General features: G+C 51.7%; 1 protein-coding gene across 1 annotated transcript; it reads right to left on the minus strand.

Annotated features, from left to right (window-relative positions):
* Nucleotides 1-11,055: 11,055 nt before the first annotated feature.
* Nucleotides 11,056-16,830, minus strand: NKX1-1 (NK1 homeobox 1). Its single transcript, XM_090034676.1, has 2 exons — nt 16,479-16,830; nt 11,056-12,265 (listed from the first exon to the last, which is right to left on the minus strand). The coding sequence occupies exons 1-2, from the start codon at nt 16,828-16,830 to the stop codon at nt 11,481-11,483; spliced, it is 1,137 nt and encodes a 378-aa protein (XP_089890802.1). The 3' UTR covers nt 11,056-11,480.
* Nucleotides 16,831-17,504: the final 674 nt, after the last annotated feature.

A 17,504-nucleotide genomic window follows, 5' to 3' on the forward strand; every position in this document is an offset into this window, starting at 1 on the left:
ACACTCTTGGCATCCCTGGGTGCCAAGATAACAGGAATTCAGGTGGATTTTAGAGGGTAAAAGAAATATTAAGGACCTGTGATAATAGCAGGTTGAGACCTGCCTCTCTCAGAGGAAATTAGCATATAGTAGACAAGGTTGTGGAGGAGGGGATACCTGTGAATACTTTCTGCCTGAAACAGCTCATAACCACTATGAGGGATATTAAAAATGGGTATCAAACTACGGTGGTCCATTATGGAAAAGGGGGCAATGCCAACGGAATAATCCATGGATAGAGTCAAGTATAAAATGGGAGAGGAGTGTGTATAGTACCAAAAAACCTAAACAAGAAGAGGAGGAGGAGGAAAGAAGCTTTATTAAGGGGACTCTTGGTAGTAGGCAAATGTACTATAGAAAGAAAGTGATTCCTGCAAGAGGAAAAATAGAGGCTGGAGGTTAAGATAAAAGAATCAGAGGAAGAAAATAGCTTCAGAGGGAAGTGTGTGGTAGACACCATGCAACTGGAAGCAGACAGTGCTGTCAGCAGTAGCAGCACCCTTCCACCACAAAACACTTTAGCAAGCAGAAGACTACTAACAGGAAGTGCAAGGGGCTTAGTTGCTGCAATTTAGCCTATTCGATGTGCTGGAAGAGACCATAGTATGCATGAAGGAAGAACTGGGCAGTTGAGGGTGAGGGAATTAAAGCAATTTAGAGTAGGGGTCAGGAGCATACAGTCCATATGCCAGATCTGGCCCATGGAGTCAGGGGACTTTGGTGACATGCCTGTGGCACTGGCTTCACCTGTGCCCTGGTCAGGAGCTGTGCCAGGGTCAGATAGTGGGGAGCTGCACCAATGCCACAGCAGGGGTGCAAAGTGAAGCAGTGGCAGTGGGTGAGTGAGAACATCAGCCCATCTCAGACCCCAGATGGGCTGTTCCTGCCCACAGCTTAGAAACACCATATGCTGGTTTAGAGGAACGGTAGCAGTTGTGGTCTGATAGCACCTGGATCAGAAGAGATCAAGAAGGTTATTTGGAAGCAGAGGGTGGAAGTGGCGATCCTGATCTGTTCCCCAGGTATCATGTTTAGAAGGATGATATTCTTCATTCAAGCCTAGTGTAGGATTCACGACTGAGTGGCCAATGGCCCCATTTATATCTAGAGATTGTGAAAGGGGATACAGAGGATTGGATGGGGCAAGGCCAGCAATTTCTACAGGGCGGGGAAAGAGATCAGGTTGTCATAACTGTCCAAACTGTAAGTTATGGCCTAGAATGATTAAAAGCTGTAGCCCAAAGACTGAGTACAGCAGACCAAGACAATCTCTGGGAGCAGCTGTTCAGCTATACTCAGATAGCTGTCAATTGCTCCTTTTCCACCAAGGATTTGGCTCTTATGCCAGTGCTTCCTGAGCTGCGTATATGATAGTTTTCTCTGATTCATCTCAGACTAGAGATCAGGAAGATCTTGGCCAAATGTATAAGGAGGTGGCTACGGCCTGTCTAGAGTCTCACAATGCCCTGATGCATATAAAGATTATAACGGAGACTATAATGAATGTGTAACTCCCCAAAATCCTAATGGTATTTGATGGCAAACAGTGAGGCTGTGGGGATGCGTGTCTGTTCAGGGAGATTGGTTGTGCAAGAGCTCCATGCTCATGTTTAGATCCATAATCTCTGTGATTTTGTTCTGTGCTATTGGGTCTGATAATTGGTCCATAATAGTACACGTAGAACATGGGCAACTTTGCTGCCGGAGCTTGTACATGGAAATCCTGGTAAATGACTAGACTCTCGAGCTGGAGGAAAGAGAGACCATCCTGTGTTAATATTGTTCCTGGGATCCAAAGGAGCTAGAATCACCTGTCCAAAAGGTTTCTACCTCACATGGGCACCCATACCCACACCAACTGCTTGTCTTTACAGCTCCAGGAAAGCCCCACTCTCAGGGTCCTTGGATCTCATTGAGAGAAGGGATCTGCCCTGTGCAATCTGTCCTAGCATCTATGAATCGAGTGTTATAACTGTGAGTTGTGCTAAGATAATTTCCAGGTAATTTATGTTCGGCTGAAGAAAGACAACATGCACCTGTTTGGCTCACCCCCATGCAACACAGAGTTGTCCAGGCCCTGCTGTCTCCCACACCTGGATCTCATTGCCTTGGATTGCAAAGATAGATGAGAGTGCCGAGAAGGGCAAGAGAGAACACACATTTTGCAAGCCACAGGTTCAACCTGATCCCTCTCTCTCCACCCTTGTCTGCCTACATCAGGAGCTCTGTCATGGGCTCCTGGCTGAGATCCACCTTCTCAGTTTTTAGTGCTAAGCCTATTATCACCCTGAGCATAACTCCAGAGTTCTTCCCAGAAGCATTAATGCATTTTGCATTAGCACTTGGTATTGGGAATCCTGAGAAATTAATCCAGTATTCTGGCATCAAGGGGTTAAGAAAAAAGCTTAATTAAAATGGTTTAAATGTGGTGCTAATTAGTTTAGACATAACGAGCAGCATTAACCATCCAGTTACTTCTAAAGGGATTTTTGAATAACTGTTTCTGCCGACATTCCAATTTGCATAATGACAAGGTGTTGGCATTGCATCCACCATTAATTTGCTATATTTATAATGCCATTATGAAGCTCTCTTATCCTCACACACTATAAAAGGTATCTGGAAAATATAATAAATGATACTGTGTGTTTGAAAATTGCTTTTGGGTATCTTGTTTTTTTGTTTTGTTTTTTAAAATAGTATTCTTGTAATTGGGAAACTACAGTGATGCCAGGATGCAAAGAGTCTGCTACAAGCAGTAACAAGGGCTGTAATCAGGTACTGCTTTATCAGTCTTTTTATTTTACCGAAGGGGGAAATAGACTGGGGGGAGGGAAATAAAAGTGTGATCACATACAGTGCTGAGGCTCTTGGACTGCTAAAGGGTACTTGGCACCTCACAGGATCATGTCCAAAGCAAATCTAGCCTGCAGCTCAAATACTTCACTCTGAATGGTGATGGTGGTAATGCACAGAGCATTTGTCATCTTTGAATCTTAAAGTGCTTCACAGAACTGAGTGTCATTTATCTCTAGTTAACAGATGGTAAAAATGGCTCTTGGAGTGGCCAAGGGACCTGCCCAAGGTGACACAGCATGTCACTGACTGTCATTAATATTTCAGGACCTGATTCTCCTCTCACTGATGGAAAGCCACTTACTTCCATGAGATTTGCTCCTGGTTTACGTCAGTCCATGCAAGAATGGAACTGTGTTCCTAAACTGGACTCTTGCTCATCATCTGTAAAATTGCACTGGACATTTTCTTTGCTTCCTGGTGTTCTCTGAATCCTACAGGAATGATGCACTAAGCTGCTTTCTCCATGAAGAGGGCAGAAATGACTTTGTTCATAGGTTACCTTGGTAAGTTTGTTGGGTTTTTTGGGGAGGTGGGGGGGAGACCCCTGGATATGTGTTTTAGTTTGCAGTGCTGAGCCCTATTCATGGAGCACTTCTGCATATTGACACTGAACAGAAAGCTACTGCTTCAAAGCCTCTTGTGTGCTCCTGTGCTTGGGACCATGTATGCTCACCCTGGAATACAGGTTGGCTCCAGAGGTCCTAGAATCACCCACTACCACGGGATTTACAACTGATTATATATGTAGTTATAGAAGGAAAAACTATGGGTAACAAAAACCTCGTGCTGTTCCCTGCTAGGGGCGAGATGGATGCTACCCCATGACAACCTTATTCAAGGTCAAGGATCTATATGCTTTCTTTCACCACTTGAAGTCTTGAATGGTGGCTACTGCTGAAGGCAGGATGTCCAATTCAACAAGCCAGGTCTGAATCACTGTGCTGAATTTTACGTTCCTCCCCTTTTGCTGTTCAGTGAATATACTCTGGAGCCTTGTTGCCCATTCAAGGGCAAATGAGGACCTCACAAACACTCAGATTCATAAGCCAGAAAGTTGGAGCCAGTGAATGCTTGGTGCTTTTTACATGGGCAAAACACCTTCAAAGCCTGGACACCTAGAGCGAGTGTCCCAGCGCCAGTTCTACAGACTTACTTGCTGAGTTGAAGGTCAGGATCTGAATGCCTGTTAAGAAGCCACGGTTTGAACATTGGACCCAACATTTGAAATCCAGGTTTCACTTGGAGCTACTAAGGTACAATATGAGAAAAGTTTTGCTATGTGGGCCTGATTCTCCAGCCTTGAAGAGAGAGAATTCATTCAGTGACTGTAGACCAAGGGTCAGCAGCCTATGGCTTGCAGACTAGATCTAGCCCACAAAGCTGGGACATCAGCAGCAATTCAACAGCCAGATTGCAGGCTGTTGACTTGCTTTCCACGAGTTGTTTGGCCTGCTGCTCCTAAAAGGTTGCCAACCACTGATCTAGATCCCTCTTTTGCAGCACACTGGAATGACCTGTTAGCTGTAGTCGGGGAACTTATTTCCACGTTTGCAGTTTCTCAAGACAATTGCCACTATTTTCCCTTCTGACTGTTGTTGCTGTCAATGTTTCCTAATATCGTGTTCAGAATCCTTTGCCCTCGAGCCTCCCCTGGTGTCCATTAAAATTTTGGAAAAGTTTCCTGCCACTCCAGGAGTCTGAGCAGGGAAGGGGGCTGATACCATCTTCCTTTAAGGAATACCATTCTCCATTTCTATAACAGAAAAGACCAGATTCTGCATGGGCTGACTTGGACTCCCACCTTAGCAAACTGCATCCCTTGCAATGCTAGCAAGGCTATAGTAAGGGACCAAGTGTCAATGCGTTTTGGGGGGGTTTTTTTCAGTCTGCCAGACAATCATGTTACCCATCTTAGACATGAATATAGCACAAGCTTATATGAGTTTGATATACCCAGGCTGTTTCAAAAAGTGGTGGGGGGTGCTCCAATGGACACCTAGACAGAGGAAAATGTTGTAAGTGGTTTAAAAATCATGGGGGTTGTGGGACAAAATGACCTTGCTTCAGTGTTATGGTTCCTTATGTATTCTTCATTGGTATCCATTATGATTGATGGATGGGTTTAAATCCCAGAGCCACACCAGATCTTCCAACAATAAAAGTACTTCCTGCATTGCAAAGTCTTTTTTATGACCGATCCAACAATCGCCAGTAACCTAATTCCTTTCTCAGCTGTAACTCCATGACCAGGATGAACTTGGTTAAATAGAAAAGCTGTATGGACACTCCAAATTAACTTGTGAAGATATTTATTTGGCTATTTAAAATCAGGACTTTTCAACTTCTAAGTGGCCAGAGGCTGGACCCTGTGTGGGCCACACCAGCTCAAGCAGGTAATCCCTGGTGCACTGCACTGCCCCAAGCTGCAGGCTTCCCCAGCACCACGAGCTGTACCATGCAATGCAGCACCCTGGGACAGGGACTAAACGAATCGGGGAGAGAAGAGGGTGGGAGCCTGGGAGGGGTGCAAATTAACCCCTCACTGGCTGCATGTACCTGTGAGCTGCTACTTGGACAGTTCGGAGTTGAATGTCAGAAAGAACTTTCTAACCTTGAGAGTACTTAAGCACTGGAGCAAGTTACCTAGAGGAGTTACAGGATTGGCATAATTTAAGTGTAGGTTAGACAGGGGATGGCTTAGACAGGGATGATCCTGCCTTGGGCAAAACTAGATGATTTCCTGACTTCAGTCTTTTTCAGCTCTGGTTTTCCACAATGTTATGGTTCTGTTTTTCCAGTGTAGCGTATTACCATGTCAGATACCAGCTCTTCAGCCTTGCCTTTTCTTCCTAGGCCTTCATGGATTTTTAAGATGAAGCAAACCTTTACAATTACCTAGTCTGATTCCCTTAGATTTACACTCTCTGATTCTTGCATCAAGCCCGCTAAAGTCTGGTCTCAAAAAAAAAAAGGAAGGACTGGGAACCAGGCAGAGACAGTGCATTCAGTCAAGTAAGAGTTCTTCAGGTTGCTTTACCATATTTCACTGGTGCTGATGAGAATAGTATTTAATCCCTCTCTAGAGGAGGAATTTCCTGTGATCAGGGACTTTTAGATATGGAATTCTCTATACCAGTGGTCAATGATGTTTTTGTGGCCAGAATGACACAGGTTGAGTTTGAGGTAGGCTGGTGCTAGGCCCAGCTGCTGCTGCTGTTTCTCTTTGCTTCCCAGCCTCCTGCCACTGAAAGCCACCAAGTCCCTGACTCTGGGGACTGGATCCAATGGCTCCATGAGCTGGATATGGCCTACAGACTGTAGGTTACCAACCCCTGCTTTAAACTGCTACCTAATGAGGGAAGCTCAGTGATTCCCCATCGAGTGAAACTCTTCACTGCCTTTGGACTGAACCACACCGAGTTCATGAGCACCATCTCTGCTAGATAAGTGCAACATAGCCCAGTTAACGCACTTCTGGGCATGCACATGACGCAGCATATTGGCAAGCACCTGGTGCTACTCAAAGGCAACTGCATTACATCCCTGTGGGGTTTACCTTGCATACAGTGGGTGTTATGTGTTTCACTACAGAGTAGGGCTGTGCAAAACGGCACCGTTCAGTTTTGCCTTGAGTTTCGACGGTTCGATGGAAAAGCGTTCTTTTTTGAATTTCATTTAGATTCAAAACAGCTGTTCCATTCCATTCGGTTAAAACAGAAAGGCTGTTTCGACATTTGCTGGGGATGGGAAGTCAGCCTAGGTGGGCTGACTCCTCATCCCCAGTGCTAGATTTCACCAGGGGCAGCAAGGCAGTCCAGCTGGGCTGTCTCCTGCCCCCCGGCGTGATCTAGCACTGGGAATGGGGAAGCGGCCCAGCTGGGCTGCTTCCCTCCCCCAGCATGATCTAGTGCTAGGGATGGGGATATAGCGCGGAAGATGGGGAGTCAACCCAGCTGGGCTGACTTCCCATCCTCCCCTTCCAGATCTTGCACTGGGGATGGGAACTCAGCCCAGCTGGACTGAATTCCCATCCCCAACCTGTGGTCAAAACATTTTGACTTTCAAAACATTTTGACTAGCCTCATTTTGTTTCAAAGCTATTTTGACGGCGTTTGTTTCATTCTGATTTTGCTGTCTTGACCTCCAAGTTAGTCGAAACAGTGTCGAAAAGAAATGGCCAGTGAAATTTTGCACAGCCCTAAAATAAATACCATTAGTTGAAGACATCCAGCTCTTGAAGCACATGCGCTACTACTGCAAAGCTAGCAGGGACAGGACCATCTGCACAGAGATGTCCTCTCCTTACCTTTGTGCTCCTAAGTCTCACCAGCATCAGAAAATTGGCCTGCTACTTACAAGAATTGTCATCCATGTGACCCTGGGCTATGCTGAGGAGGATGGATGGGAGTCTATTTTCAGCACCACTGTAAATAGTATGAGGCCTTCTAAACCTGCCTGCCTGACTCTGGAACAGTGTTTGCTCCAAATTCCCAGTATTGTTCAGGTATCCAGGTTTTCTGTTCGCTGCTGAGACACTCAGAAATGGGCAGGTTTCCCCTTGCAGGCTGGCACAGTTCCAGCCTGCATGGAGCTGCTTGGGGCTTGGGGGAAAGGGATGCAGGGGTGCCACATGCCAGGAATACAGCCCCAGGCTGCAGTGGAGAGTAGCTCCCCTAGCTGCCTGCAGATAAGTCTGTGGTGGGGGCAGACTGGGTCCCCCACAGTGAGAGAGGGAGTGAGCCAGGGGGCTAGATGCACTGCCCAGCCAGGGCAGTGCATGGGACCTGCCAGAGAGTGAGACGGAGCCCTGGGTGGCTCATCCAGGGGGCGGAGTGGAGGGAAGCTTCCTGCTGCTGAGCTCACTCCCTGGGAGGGGGTGCACAGGAAGGCCTGTGCCCTCCCAGATCTGTGCGTGGGGTAGGAGAGGATGTGGACCCAAGGCTCCATGGTGATGTGGGCAGCATAGGGCTCTTGGGGCAGGGTAGCATGGCTGGGAGCCCTGAGCCCACAGTGGGTGGCCCGCATCCTCCTCCCACCCCCAACAGGCTCTGCTCAGCTCCATTCCAGCTGTGCTGCAGGAGGAGGTGGGCACGTGTCCTTCCTTCCAATTTAGAAATTGGAGTTACCCTACTCAGAATAGATCTACAGCCACCAGCCATTAAAACCACTGATGATTTCTCTCACTTTAGCAGATTTCATTGAAATGGTGCTAACTGAAGCCATTGCCCAGGGCTCCCAACATCACTGCCATTGCTGGAGATATTTATTAATAGTAGTAGGATTTTTTTGCAAAACCCCTAAGGGTAGGTTGGGTTGTAAAGATGTTGGAATGGGTATTGTCCCATCTGTGCTAGCAGTTAAATAAATTATAATTGGCTCCTGTTCAGATCTCATCAGCAAGGGGTTAGTTGCAGAGGTTCCCAGGGAAGTTAGGTTCCTCAGTCAGCTCCATGCCGCAGAGACCTGTTGCCCAAGCAGCCCTAGGGCTGTGTTGCAACATGGTGCTGTAAATGCGAACGTTCATGTAGCAGGATGTTCACCCCAGCTGACCAGCACGTGGGAAGAGCCTTCCCCACTCAGATACAGCTGACTCCAGGAAACTGGGATACTGCCTTCCACACAGCATCCATATATATATATAGGCCAACATGTCTCCACACTGACCACTGTGAATGACATATTCATGCACCTGTCCAATTTCTTAGCAGTCCTGCTGGTTCAGCCCCAGATGTCATGCAAGCGGGTCTGCCCTGGGAGCTGTGCAGCCATGCCCGTGTCTCCGCTCCCCCATGTCCCACAGGGGACCTGGGCAGGACCAAACTCCGCAGTGGAAGGCCTGATGAGCTGAAAACTTCAGTTTCATATTACACTGTGTGATCCACCTTTTGGTTTTTGCCTGCATAGTCTAATTTAGGAAAGGATTAAAGTATCACCGCATATCTGTCCCCTATATAAGCCATTGAGCAGCCCTCAGTGGATAATAAGTGACTGCAAGCCTTTCAAAACTAGTGCTAGAGTTGAAATGCTCTTGATCCCATTACTAAACCCTGTTGATCTTTCTAGTCCCTCACCTGCTATCACTGAGGAAGCATTTCAGACCGCATTTAATAAGACTATTTCCTTATCCATAGGTTTTTTCCTGACAGTGAAAACTTGCATTGATTGAAACTTTTGGCGTGTGTCATACAGCCTCGCAAACCAGGGGAGCAATTGTTACAAAGGCGGTGTGATCTAGGAAGGGGAGGTGTATGACATACTGGTTCCCTTCCCCAGCTTGGACAAATCACTTAACATCTCTGCCTCAGTTTCCCCATTGGAGTACAGAATTGTGGGTTGAGACCTGACTCCCGCCTGGGAGCCCCTCTATTAAGGGTTGCAATGGGCTACGGAAATGCTGAATGACACTGGTTCAGTTCTACGCAAAGCTATTGTTTAGGATTTCTGTGACTGGGCTAGATTTTTTTTTTTTTTTACTTCTGTATGCTTCCCTCGGGGCATGTGAAGGCAGAAATGCCAGCTTATATTTTATTTTTATGACAAATAGGAAAAAAAGGCTATTCTTACTTACGGAAGTTAGGAGATGTTTATTAGCTCAGGGTAGGTCTTCTGCCTTGGAGTTGACATCTGAATATGTCTCTAACTTCCTCAGTATCGTTATTCCAGCTTTTCCAAGAACCGGGCCGCTCTGTGCAATGGCGATTTGCATGGGACTTCTTCGAAGAGGAGGTTGGGGTAAATTCTTCCTCACCCGCTGAAGGCCTTAGCTCTGGACTTCTCTGGTCGGCACCAGTCAGTCCTATGCCACGCACATATTTCTTAGTTCTGCTCCTCCAACTTGCACTGTGAGGTTCTGGCTGCACTTTTCCCCTCGTTCAAATCAAAGCCAGGCCAAGCCAAGGCACACAAAGTCCTGGCGCCTTTTCCTCAACCTCCCCCTAGCTCTTGCTAAGATGGATACTTGTGGCACCAGGAAGCAGCAGCTCAAAATGGGGGGAGATATTCTGCAGCTGTGGGGCCTACGTGTGATCCCCGATGTCCTTGGGGCTGGAGGCAGAGGTCCTTCAAGTGGCATACACTGTTCCCTGGATGCTTCTGAAGAAACTGTGGGTGGTGCGGGGGGCCTCTGCTTGGCACCCCCCTCCAGAACCCTTGCTTTCGCTTGCTGCCCTCATTCCCATCCATGCAACGTCACTTTTTTATCCCAGGAAAGCTCTTGGCCCCTGGCTCCACGCTCCCCCGACCTAATGGAACAGGCCTTTCATTTCTGGGCGGCCCTGGGCAGCCCCCTGCCAGGCATATTCCTCCGTGTTCACACACCTGTGTAAGGAGTATTACTCAGGCCCAGTGCGAGGCAGAGCCTGGGTTCAGCTGAGGGGAGGGATGTGCCCGTGTGGGCCCAGGTTGCCCGGCGGGGGGGAAGGGGTCAGTCCTGATCTGCAGGAGGGACCAGCCTAGACACTTGGAAGCACCGGTGCTGCTCTGTGGGGAGCATGGCTCTCTCCCTCCTGCTCTCACCCCCTCCCCAAGCTTTTGCCACAAGGCTTGGCAAGTTTTCCTTCTTCCCGTGCCCCCTCTGCCGGCCAAGTGCCCTCAGTGCATCCGGGGAGCGGCCCCCCCAGGCTCAACTTCTCCATCTCCTCCTCCCCTCCTCCCCCTCCCCATCTCCATCTCCATTTACATTTCAAGACCGCGCTGTCTGGGGAAAGATGTAATTTCTCTGTCAGAAATTATAACTTCCTCACGCTTCAAGTGTCAGCCCTGGCAGTAAAAGGTTGTCAAAAATGCTCACTGGAGGAAGCCAACAAGAGGAAGGAGCTAATGGGATTAGAAAGATATCATTTAATACTGTCACCCTGCTGCAGCTGGAGCGGGGGCACCTGGCAGGGGCTGGGAGTGGAGGGGGGAAAGGGGTGGCAGGCGGAGCTGCCCCCCAAGGCTGAGATGCCCCCGCCAGGGCCAGGCTGCCCCGTGTTAACTCCCCAAGCGGGCACACGGGGCTGGTTGCTGGAGCTGGTGCTACAGGCAGCGGGTCCGGGGAGAAAGTGCATCCGCCCTCCTCGTCCAGGATGGGGGCAGCCGCAAGCCGGCCCCTTCGGCGCGACAAAGAAAAGAGGCGAGAAACGCACCGTCGACTTCAAGTTTATTGATTGACTTCAAGTGTGTGTGTTGTGTTTTTAGCCAACAAAGTGCTTGCCATAGCCTCGGGGAGCCCCGGGATTCCCACCCCTTACACACCAAGATCGGGTTCAAACCGCTGCCGCCGCCGGCTCTGTACAGACGTGCCAGGCGGGCGCCCGCAGGGAGACGAAACGCGTCGAGATGCCGCGGGAGCCGGGCTCGGATGCGGGTGGGGGGGAGTGAGGGGGGCCCACACACACACACACGCACGCACACACACACGCGCGCGCGCGCGGAAACCTCGTGCAATCACGAGCGCATCGCTGCGGCCGAGCCTGGTCCTTCTCGGTGTCACCCTGAGAGTCAGACGGGTCCGTGGCCCGCGGGCGAGACGCGGGGCAGGGGAGGGCGCTTTCCAGCCCAGCTACTCCTATTTACAGGGCGCGGGCCCTCGGCCCGGGCGCTTATAGGTGCGGGGCGTAGAAGGCGGGGGCGCCGTAAGTCTGCGAGCCCAGCACGAAGGGCGAGAGCACGGCCGGGCTGGGCAGGAAGGGCAGCTGGGCGGCGCACACCAGCCCGCCGGGGGGGTGCGCGGCGTAGCTGCCGGGCCCGTGCATGGCCAGCGGGGCGCCCATGGGCGGCGAGTGGCTCAGCGGGCTCAGCCCCCCGGCCAGGCTGCCGGCCGCCAGCCCCGCGCCGCCGCCCGCGCCCGCGCCCGCGCCGCCGCCCGTGGGCGCGCTCGTGTCGGCGCCCGGGTTCTGCTTCTTCCACTTGGTGCGCCGGTTCTGGAACCAGATCTTCACCTGCGTCTCGGTGAGGCTGAGCGACAGCGCCAGGTTGAGGCGCTCGCACACCGACAGGTAGCGCGTGGACTTGAACTTGTTCTCCAGCGCCACCAGCTGCTCGTACGTGAAGGCTGTCCGCGCCCGCCGGGGCTTGCCCGACTTGGAGTCCGAGCCCGTGCGCTTCCGCTTGGGCTTGGCCGCCGCCGGCCCCGGCCCCGGCCCCGGCCCCGCGCCCGCGGCGGCGGCGGCGGCGCTGGGGGGAGCGGGGGCCGGCGGCGGCTGCCCCGACGGCGCCTGCTCCGCCGCCTCGGCGTGGCGGCCCGGCTCCTCGCCCGGCCCCGCCAGCGCGCCCAGGCCGCCGCCGCCGCCCTCCTCGCTGCACAGCTCCTCCTCGTCCTGCAGCTCGCTCTCCGCGCCCGGGCTGGGCCGGCCGGCGTAGTCCAGCTCGCACTCCTCGCCCTCCTCTGCAAGGCAACACAGCGGGTCAGGAGCGGCCCCAGCCGCGCTCCCCCCCCCCCACGCGGGAGCCCGGCTCTGGTTTCCCCCCGCGGGGAGACCGGGGGCACGCTTCTTTTCGAAGCGGGGGGGAGAGAGGCGGCGTTGCAGCAGGCCCGCTCCCCACCTGGCCGGCCTGCCGCAAGGTCCCCTTGGGCGAAGCGGGGCGGTAGCTCAGTCCTCCGGAGCTTGGCAGCTCTCCGGGACAGGCGGGCGCATAGGTAGGGCTGTCCATGCAATGCGGCGGCGGGCGGTTTCCAGCCCCTTTCCGGCTCCAGGCAGGTTCCTGGGCTGTTTTGCCAAGGGGAGGCGGGCAGATGCTACACTTGAAACACTCTGGCGACATAGGCTCTGGGGTGTCGTTTGCTCGGGATCCACTACACATCGTTGCAAGAATGCAGAAACCTGCATTTCGGTGACTCCCCCAATGTGTCGTTTAAAAAAAAGAAAAGCGAAAAAGAAAAAGCTGAGGTATGAAATGATAACTACTGCCCAAACAGGCTCTCTCCTTTAAAATGTGCTCGGCGTAAGAAGCGTTTGATAGTGTGATGTTATGATTAAGAAACCACCGTTTGACTAACGCTGGCATTAAACATTACCGCAGTATCCACTAGCTTACCCTCCTAAAAGCCTGGGAGATAAAAGCGTTAAAAACAGAAAAAGCTATTTAGTGGGAAGTGATGGGGGGGGGTGAAAAACAAACCTTCTGTTGAATACTTTATTCACCTTCTGAAATCAGCATTAGATCGCGAAATCTAACAAAACGACGCTCCTTCTTTTAGTTTTTTAGCCACCCCTTGTACAAGCCACTGCAGCCAGTCTGCTCCGGGGCACTGCTTGCCAGCAGCGTCAGGGATGTCAAATTTCAAAATAATTTTACACTGGAATTTAACGTTGCGAAATGGGCCCAGAAGAGATAGATGAGAAAAATAAAGGGGTTTTTTTATTATTATTATTTTAAATGAATAATAGCTAGCATGGCACATTTGGGAAGCTGTGTGAATTATGCTGGAGCTGCAGTGCATTTTTGCAGGAGGCGGAAAGCAAATATATTACACTTTGGATTGTACTTATTTAATTATCTGCATTGAGGGGAGATTTGCTGACTTCTGTTTTGGCAATTTTTTTTTAACCGTTTCTATGCCCTGTTTGTTCTCCGCCTGCAGAAGTATTAAAGTGGAGTAAATACGTGTATTGATTAGCAGAGCAGATACAAACTTAATTAAACTCATTTTGTGTAATGCACAAAGTAGTTACCGGTCATTTAATTTATTTGGGTTTGTATTATGCTCCAATTAACGGGACTCCGCGAGAGAGCGAGGTAATTATCCGATATTTAAGAGCATTGTTCTCCTGTTGAAGATCTTGTCATGAATCCTGAAATAATAATATTTCTGCTCCTCGGCCGGGGATCGTGCCTGTGGGGCGCGGACATGTCTGATCTGCTCAGCCCCCGGTCCCAGCCGGGGAGAGGAGGGCTGGATCCGGGCTCGGACAAAACCACGTTTAGGCACTCTGAAACTTCCTCAATCCGACTCCCTTTTCCACCTCTGTAGCCCAGCGGACCCGAAGTTGTGTAGAAATCCCAAATCTCTCTCTGTGCAGACGCATATATATATATATATATGCACATGCAAATAAAGTCACTAGGACTTATTCTAACATCTATTCTGTAGTCCTCCCGGCTCTATAAATACCAAGCAGTCCAGTCCGGCTCAAACTTTGCCCAAATCTTCAAGCCAAACGCTGCATCTCCGCTTGATTCGTATTCATTTTTATTTTTTTTTTACAATGTTAAGAATTTGTTCTGTGAAATTAGCCGATTTCGGCTTAACATCGGCTGCTGTTTGCTGCCTACGAATAGGGGGGAAAGGGAAAAAGAAAAAGAAGTTTTTTGCAGTCGCCTTCGCGCGGAAGCCCCCTCAGCACGGTGGGGGCAGCTGTCCCGCAATGCCTCCTCTCTCCGTGTTCAAAACGAGACCAGAGAAACCTCGGTATGGTGCTCGATATGCACGGAGGTGGGACCTGGTTGCGACCTGATCCTTTTTTTGTTGTTGTTATTTCAGGATAATGCACGCAGGTGTAAGGAAGTTAAAACAGTGTGCAACTTGTACGAGTCGCCGCTACGAACGACAGACATGTGCAACTGGGCTTTGGGGGGTTTCTTTTTTTTGCAATAATATAGAGAGAAAAGGAATGGGTGTATACGCACATGAGCACCGATTTTACCCCGGTAAAACCGGGGTTGATCGAACAGGTAGGCTGAGTATAGACTACACGGAGAACGCGCGTGTGTTATTTGAGGGATTTCTTCTCTTTTGCAAGGAGCGGTAAAACCCCTCACCCCTGCCTTAAAAGGGGTGTTTAGATCTTTAGACATCAGCTGCCCCGCGATTAATATCGTCGGAGGCGATATCACTCCGGGCTGTAGCTGTGTGCCTGGAAAACACATTTAATACGGGGCTTTGCCGTGATTTTTAGGACCAGTGCGGTTTCGCAACTGTCCTTAGCAAACACGCCCCCCCCCCCGCTGTGATTGTATATTTTCAATATATTCGGTCTTTTCTTTTGGTAGCGAGAGACTCATAGTTTCTGGGCATTACTAGGCACCACTTGATCTCCTCTTAGCCAATCTATATATTGGTCGCCTGTTACCCAGTTTTCTATATACATAAAAAGTGTGTGTGTGGGGTGGGGGTGGGAATTAACTCCCATTATTTCTGAGTAATCACAAATCTATCTGGGGCTGTTTCTAGCTTTGCAAAATATTAGCCGAGTTACGATGCCGGGCGAGAAAGACGTGCGGGATGACGAGGTGGCTTGTCAGGAAGCGAGGCGAGAGCACGGCACGCTGCTCCTAAATATACTTATTTTTAGAGAAGTGATGGGATTGCATTTCTCTCCTTGCCTGGAGATAAAGGGTAAGATTAGTGATAGGCTGACCTCGTCGGTCTTTCCGATTGCACAAATCTATTTAGTATGACAAAAGTCAGATCAGTTTAGGCGAATAATTACTTTAAGCATCCTCGGATTTTTCAAAATCGCCCCGGCATGCTATTCCTGTCTGGCTGCTGCTATTGCTTTGGTGATTGAACACAGAGCTGCCGGAAAGCGGTCGGGCTCAGCCAGACACAGCTCGAGCCTATTTCCCCGCTACCTTTTAATTAATGTAGACATCCCATCACACGTCGGTGCAGCCCCCCAGCCCCCTCCGGAGGGGTTTCTCATCCCAGAAGTTTATTCCCCAGGACCAAACACAGCTCCTCCTGCCTCCAAACGCAGCCCAGCCCCGCATCTTGCCCCACACGTGCCGCCTTTCCCCGGAAGTGCCCTCGTCCCTCTGTGGAAGCGAGAAAGTTGGGATATTTGGCCCCACGAAAGGGGGAGGGGGGGGGGAAGCAATCTAGAGCTTCGGTCGAATGCAATTCCCGATCAATAGCGAGCCCTAATAAGTGTAATAGGTTTTAATCGAGTAATTATCCGAATTTTGACCCTATAATTTAGATGTTAGGAGAGAGTTTGCAAGGTGCTTGAAAGAGATATGCACAATTCGATAATAGGATATCGACCCAGGCAGTCCGACATGCCACTCTGGGGCGATTTCCCCCATTATCCAGCCTCTTTACGCTGCTAAGCACATTTTACCTTAAATGTAATCGAAGGAATTTAATTGTTTTTCCAGAGATAACCAGCGTTTTGTCACAATTAGTCTGATTTGTCCTAAAAAAGCCGAGGGGAGAGAGAAAATTGAATCTGTCGCCCAGAGCAACGCGCGGCAGCCGGGGGGAGGGGGCGAGGGGCCAGGAAAGTCCTCACAAAAAGACGGGAAGAGGGGCGGCGGGGGGGCTGTTTAGCTGCCGCCTGGGTCCTCGACGGGCCTGATCCGCGGGGGTGCGGGATAACGCGGCTGGTAGCACGGGCCGCTCAGGGCTTCGCTCGCGCCCCCGCAGCTTGCGGAGTTACCCCGCGGGGCTGGCTGGCTTGTGCGACGCCCGAGACGGGGGGGCTGGGGGCCCGGGAGCCCCCCGTGTGGAAGCGGTGCCAGCCCCGCCGGGCCGGGATGGGCCGCGCACGCGCAGCGGCGCCAGCCCGGCACTCGCCGTCGGGACTCCCGGCTCCGGACCCGCGGGGCGCTGGCAGGGGAAGGGGGGCACGCGCGTGAAAACCGCACACCGCACTTACTGAGCAAGTCTGCGGACTTTTTGCACGTGTCCAAGTCTTCCGAGAGCGCCTTGGGATCCGCTAGCTCCGTGCCCGCGTCCCCGGGCTTATCCTCCGCGCCCAGCGCGAACTCGCCGCCCACGGACTTGTACAGCAGCGCGCACTGCCTCCGCTTGCTGTTGAACTTGTTAGGGTCCAGGATGTCCAGCACGGAGAAGGAGGTGGTCCTGTGCACGACCGGCAGGGCTGCCCCGGCCCCCTCCGGCCCGGGCGTGTTGCTCGGGGGGTCCCCGGCCCGCTCCCTGCCCCCCGCGCACGAGTACAGCGGCAGGTCGCTGCTGGAGGAGAGCCTCTGCTCCCCGTGGCTCTCCATGCCTTCCCCGTGGAGGCTGCAGGACACCGGCTCCACCACAATGCCAGCCGGGGCGGCTGCCGCCGGGATAGAGATGTCACCCACCTGAGCCTTGTCTCTGCTCACATTCATGGCTCCTGCCAGAGCCCCTCGCGGTGACAACTCTTTCCCCGGCCGCAAACTTCAGAGGGGGGCTCCTCTCCTGCCCCCGGCTCGCCTTCCCGGGGGCTGCCCCCGGGCCACAGCTCCCCCCGGAGCGGACCCTCCCGCGGCTCAAGCGAGTCCCGAGGTGATGCTTCCTTCACTCGCAGGCTCCGCTCAGCTGCTCCTTCTTCCTCCTCCTCATCCTCCTCCTCCTCCTCCTCCCGGGGTCGCCCAGGCAGTCGTGGTCCCCTCTCTCGCGCCCGCCCGCCCGCCGGGTCTTATTTATGCCTTCATATTTAGCAGCGGCTTGTAATTGGCTACGAATTAATCCCTTGCTCATAATAGTCTGCAATCTTCATCACCGGAGGAGAGCCGAGCTGGAAGTGCGTGTCTGGGGGGTGGGGTGGGGTGGCGGGGGCAGGCGAGTGGAGGATCGCGGGGGCTATGATCGACTTGGCTGTCAGCTCCCTTGCAGCGCACCTCCACTCATCTGGAAAGCATCTAAATAGCCTTATTTGGAGAAGTGGGAGGGGATGCTGCTTTCTTTTAAA

The sequence above is a fragment of the Crocodylus siamensis genome, chromosome 2, assembly GCF_052110815.1.
Source record: "Crocodylus siamensis isolate JL-2025a chromosome 2, ASM5211081v1, whole genome shotgun sequence".
NCBI lineage: Eukaryota > Metazoa > Chordata > Crocodylia > Crocodylidae > Crocodylus > Crocodylus siamensis.